The 5,408-nt window shown below is 38.2% G+C and overlaps 1 protein-coding gene across 2 annotated transcripts; it reads left to right on the forward strand.

Annotated features, from left to right (window-relative positions):
• The first annotated feature begins 1,510 nt into the window (after nucleotides 1-1,510).
• On the forward strand, nucleotides 1,511-5,147 carry LOC103326745 (zinc finger CCCH domain-containing protein 46-like). 2 transcript variants are annotated; one of them, XM_008228985.3, is made up of 9 exons: nucleotides 1,511-2,810; nucleotides 2,923-3,105; nucleotides 3,213-3,392; nucleotides 3,489-3,583; nucleotides 3,719-3,988; nucleotides 4,093-4,207; nucleotides 4,316-4,539; nucleotides 4,673-4,709; nucleotides 4,819-5,038. In XM_008228985.3, the coding sequence occupies exons 1-9, from the start codon at nucleotides 1,894-1,896 to the stop codon at nucleotides 4,826-4,828; spliced, it is 2,031 nt and encodes a 676-aa protein (XP_008227207.2). In that variant the 5' UTR covers nucleotides 1,511-1,893; the 3' UTR covers nucleotides 4,829-5,038. The 2 variants fall into 2 exon arrangements, with proteins under 2 accessions (XP_008227207.2, XP_008227208.2); XM_008228986.3 differs by having other exon boundaries at nucleotides 1,515-2,810; nucleotides 4,634-4,709; nucleotides 4,819-5,147.
• Nucleotides 5,148-5,408: the final 261 nt, after the last annotated feature.

Consider the following 5,408-nt stretch of genomic DNA (forward strand, 5'->3'; position numbering starts at 1 on the left):
TATAATATGATTATGAACTGTTGATGGGAAATATCTCATTCCATGGCCGAAGGTGGAGGCAGCCAATGCTGGAATCTATGATATGTTGTAGAGTCTCTGCGGTTCTTGCAATAAGTAGGTGCAGCCAACTGTCCGATGGTTGCTAACTTCACTAAGGAAAAGGTTCTTTGAGGAGTGAACTCATGGAAGCAAAATCAAGGAAGTCACAATAAGAGTTATCTTGGGTACACCGGTGATGATCGTGTATCTATTGTACCAAGGAGTAGCACTCCAAAGGCGTAAGAAGACTAAAAACTGTGTTAGAAGAGGCTAGGCGAAGGTCAAGAACCAATAAATTCTTTCAGTAGTACTTCCTTTTGTAATGTTGGAAAAGGTCATAAATTCGAATCTCCCCTCCTTGTTGATTGCAAAAAAAAATTAAAAATTGTCAAGACCCAATGTTCTCAGATGATGGTTATGGTTATGGTGATGGCGGTAACAGAGGTGGTGATGCTGATAACAGTGGTGTTGATAGTAACTATATTGTAACAGTGGTGGTGCTAGAAGGGAGTGGGAGATGAGATGCAGTTGGCAAGTGGGTTCGGTGGTGGAGACGGGGATGGTGCTAGTGGCAGAAAGGGTTGTGGGAGCGGGGTGATGGCTGGCTGTGTGGGGGAGGTTGGCTTGTCCTATGTTTCTTTGTTTGAAAGCTACGAACTCAATGAAATTTTGAGGTTGGAATTTATGATTCCTAAATTTCACATCATTTCTATATTTTCTTTTTAATGATCGAAATGATTTTAACTTGGAACAAATGAGCCAACGGTTTCATGACTCAATGATAAAAGCATTTGCTTGCAGATCAGTGATTCATATTCGAATCTCACCTCAATAATAAAAGCATTTGCTTGCAGATTAGTGATTTCATATTCGAATCCGCCGACCCTCTCTTCCAAACTTTGACCCCAAAAAAATCTTGGAACAAATGCCATCAAACCTCGTTGTTTCAAGATTTCTGTGTTCAAATACCAAACGGGCCCATACCACCTAACAAAATTGATATTGATTATTTTTTCCAGATCTCAACTTTCCCTGAAATATTGATTTTTTATATAAACTTTTTATGCCCTGAGTTGAATTTTCAAATCTAAATCCAAAAAGTGTTTTGGAATGTCCATCCGAACCTTAAGCCCACATGGTTTATTTTGGGAGTGTCATTAAAGAATGCACATGAATAAAAGCGAGTGATCTTACTGTTCCCCCTTTCTATTTTTTCTTTGTTTTTTTTTTCCTTTTTGGTTCGAGTTGCCCTTTCTACTCTCAAACCAGGTTGAATCCCTTCTCCCACTTTGTCTATTTTTGTCTCTTTCTGTAAAGACAACAAAACCTCGAAATTAATATTTTTTTTAAGAAAGAGAGAGGAAATAATGAACGAGAGAGAAAGTAGAGAGAGAGAGAGAGAGAGAGAGAGAAAGGTTGCTGCTGCTTGTGCAGGGTTTTTGTACTGTCATCAAAGTTGTGGTTCTAAAATTTGTAAAATAAAAGAGAAGAGCAGCAAGAGCAGTAGCAGCATCAAAGCACCTTTGAATTGATACTCTCTCTCTCTCTTTTTCTTCTTCTTCTTCTTCATCAAATCATCCTCAAGGTTCAAAACCCGCTCCTTGTTAAGCTTACTCCTTGAGCTCATCGGAATAAATAAAGTTTCACCTACTCATTCATATATTTGCTTCTCTATTTCTATAGCCTTACAATGATTACACTAAAATAATGATCTGCCCATTATTGCTTCTTTCTCTTTTTCTTTGAATTTTTATAAATTAACAAGGGCCAGCTTCACACTCTACTCTCCTCTCCTCTCTCTCTCTCTCTCTCTCTCTCTCTCTAGGACACTCAAGTGTTTCTTTGTTTTTCTCCATGGATTCTTATGAAGCTACTAAGATAGTTTACTCGAGGATCCAAAGTTTGGATCCAGAAAATGCCTCAAAAATCATGGGGTTCCTTTTGATACAAGACCATGGTGACAAGGAGATGATACGCTTGGCATTTGGACCAGAGACTCTGCTGCACAATCTCATCATCAATGCCAAAACCCAACTTGGCCTTCTTCAGTCAAAACCCAACTCTGCTGCACCTTCTTCTCCTTCAACCTTCAACCCCATCTCAAGGCCCAACCCTTTGTCCCTGTCCTCCATATCAAATCCCTCCTCCCCATCTTCAAACCTTTGGAGCCTCAGCAATCCCATGAGCCCCAGCTCTACTTCTTCACCCTCTTATGCCAATATTGTTAGCAAAAACAGTAACCCTGGTTCTGTTTCTGGGTCTTTGTTGTCACCCACCATATCATCATCATCTTTATCTTCAGCCTACCATTCTTCTACCAGTGAACTTGCTGAAAAATACCAGCTTCAGAGCCATCTTTCTTTCCTCAGTGATCCAAAGACTGATGATTTGTTTGATGGAAGCCAAAGTGCTTATAGCAGTTCACTGCAAAAGCAAAGTTACTCTGTACCCAGCATGTGTTTTGGAGCTGAAGATGTAAATTCTGGGGTTGGATGGAAGCCATGCTTGTATTACTCAAGAGGGTTCTGTAAAAATGGAAGCAGCTGCCGTTTTCTCCACAGTGGCTCCATTAACGCTGATGGTGCCTCCGTTGATGTTGGTTCTCCTAGCAATGTCAATGTACTTGAGCAGTGTCAAGAGTTACTCAGATCCAATGCTGCTACCCAGCAGCAGAAACAAGCCGCAGTCTCACATTTTATGGCTGGTGGTACTTCTTTTCCATACAACAAGTGCATGAATTTTTTTATGCAGCAACAAAATGACACTAAAAGGTATATGCTTGTAATTCTGCAAGAAAAAGTATTATGTTGCTTTTTGAATGAGTTTTGGTCTTGGTTTGGTTTGTTAATGGGGAATCTTTGGTTGCATTTTGATGTGTTTCAGGTCAGCGACATCTGCATTGATGACGGGAGATGAGCTTCACAAGTTTGGGAGATACCAATATGAGAGAAATGACATTTCAACTTTAACTTTGGGAGGAAATGTTAATCACAGTTCTAGGCAGATCTACTTGACATTCCCAGCTGATAGTACATTTAGAGAAGAAGATGTCTCTAATTATTTTAGGTAAAATTACTGATCATTTTGTTTCTAGCAATCTTATGATGAAGTGTTCGACATTGAGGACTTGAACTAAAAGCATAGTTTCTTTGTGTAATTATGTGGTTTTGAAGCATTTATGGACCAGTTCAAGATGTGAGGATTCCATACCAGCAAAAGAGGATGTTTGGATTTGTTACATTTGTGTATTCAGAGACTGTGAAGATTATTCTGGCTAAAGGGAACCCTCATTTTGTCTGTGATTCGCGGGTGCTTGTGAAGCCTTACAAGGAGAAGGGGAAAATACCAGACAAGTAAATAGCAATTTTGAGTCTTCTGGTTTGTCTTGTTTTACAAATTTTGCCCTCCTTCCACATTGTTTATTTTTGCTTTGAATTACACATTTTCAGGAAGCAACAACACCAGCAGTTGGAGAGGGGAGACCATCATATCTGCACAAGCCTGTCTGGGATTGATTCTAGGGAGCCTTCTGACCACAATCTTGGTAAGAATATACGCAAACTAACTTTATTCCTTTGATGGTGTTAAAAAATTCCTATATATTGAGGATTTGTGTTAAAAAATTTCTATATATTGAGGATTTGTTTTCAATATTTGTTTTGATTTGATCTCTTTGTAGGATCAAGAATGTTTTACAATACCCATGAGATGTTAAGAAGGAAATTAGAGGAACAAGCTAATTTGCAGCAAGCCATTGAACTCCAAGAAAGAAGGCTTATGAACCTGCAACTTCTAGGCATCAAGAGTAACAATCATCATCATAATCAACATCAATACTATCATGGTCTTTCAGAAGGGTCTCCATTTCCCTCACCAACTTTATCTCATACACCCAAAAATCAATCCCTCATTGTTTCACCAAATGGGAATAAAGAAGAAGTCCTAGAAGGTTGGCTAATCAATATGTTCTGGAGTTCTTGATGTAAAAAGAGAAGCTAATTCAGGGTGGTTAAGTCATTTCTGTTTCATTTGTTGATATTGCATTTCTTGCAGAATTTGAAGGTAGTCTAGCTGAACAACTGCAGCAGGAGATGGTGAATCCAGCTTTCAATCTCATTGACCATGGGAGTGAGGATGACAATGGCAATGACTTTGACCTCCTTGAATGGTATTAAACTTTTATGTATTCAGTCAGCAGAATTATATTTTTGGTCAGAATCTATTCAATTTTGAGATTAATGTGTTTTTTTGGTTTCAAATTTGGTTTCAAAAACAGTATGGAGCACATTCTGCCTGATAACCTCTTTGCTTCTCCAAAAAAATCAGTTGCTGACCAAATAAATGCCTTCTCAACTACTACTTCTGCAGAAGTCAGTACTGAAAGCACCAGAGTCACAACCATTTCTTCATACAACAATAATAATAATTTACTGCCCACCACCTCTACCTCCTCCAATGCAAATGCCACTTCCCCAAAATCTGTTCTTTCAAAATGCCCAGGTACTGCTTTCCCTATTTAACAAAATATAGCAAAAACACATGCTTACTACTAAAAATCCATGGACAGAATAAATTGGTAATTTTAACTTTTTAGGTTTTCTTTTGGGTATGGAACCATTGGAATGTAATTAAGCATGGCCAGCAGCAATGGGGAGATTGACTTTGCTAGGGTAAGCACTTCAATCTCTCACAAGATTTTTTGTAACCAATTGCAATTCTGGTCAAAGGGATTATTGCTGATGATAATACTTAATTTGTCCATTTTTTCCTACATTGCAGAAACAATTGAGAAGCATATACAAGGAAGAAAAAAAAAGATCCTCTAGCTATATAGCCAAAAGCATACCTACATCAAAAGACACTTCTAGACAAGATCTCAGCAAGATCACTACTGTCATTAATATATTTATATATATAAATACTGTTTAGAATAATACATAATTGTATACATAAAAGAACAGATGGACTGATTTATTGGAGTGGGGTCTATTTACAACTCTGTACCCTATCTCTCTAGGTATGTGCTGGACCACAGCAAGTAGCAATGTAACATAGCAACAAAGGGCTAGTAGTAGTAACTTTCATGTGATTTACTTCATCTTTTACCATCTCTGTTTTTGTGTTGTGTGAAGTGTGTTTAGATTTTTTATCAGAGACCTGATTCTTGTGCAGACCCAATAAAGGGTGAGCAACAGTAGCAGAAGCATAACTATTGTACTGAAATGGAGCCCCCAAATGGGCAAAAAAGTAGTGGGGATGACTAAGTGGAGGGTAAAAGCTGTGTCTCTGCCACCATCTTTAGTTTTTTTGTTGTCTTTATTGCAGCATCTATCTATCTAGCATTTTATGATTATGAAATAGGTAGAACA

The sequence above is a fragment of the Prunus mume genome, linkage group LG3 (assembly GCF_029339155.1).
Source record: "Prunus mume cultivar Tortuosa linkage group LG3, ASM2933915v1, whole genome shotgun sequence".
Classification (NCBI taxonomy): domain Eukaryota; kingdom Viridiplantae; phylum Streptophyta; class Magnoliopsida; order Rosales; family Rosaceae; genus Prunus; species Prunus mume.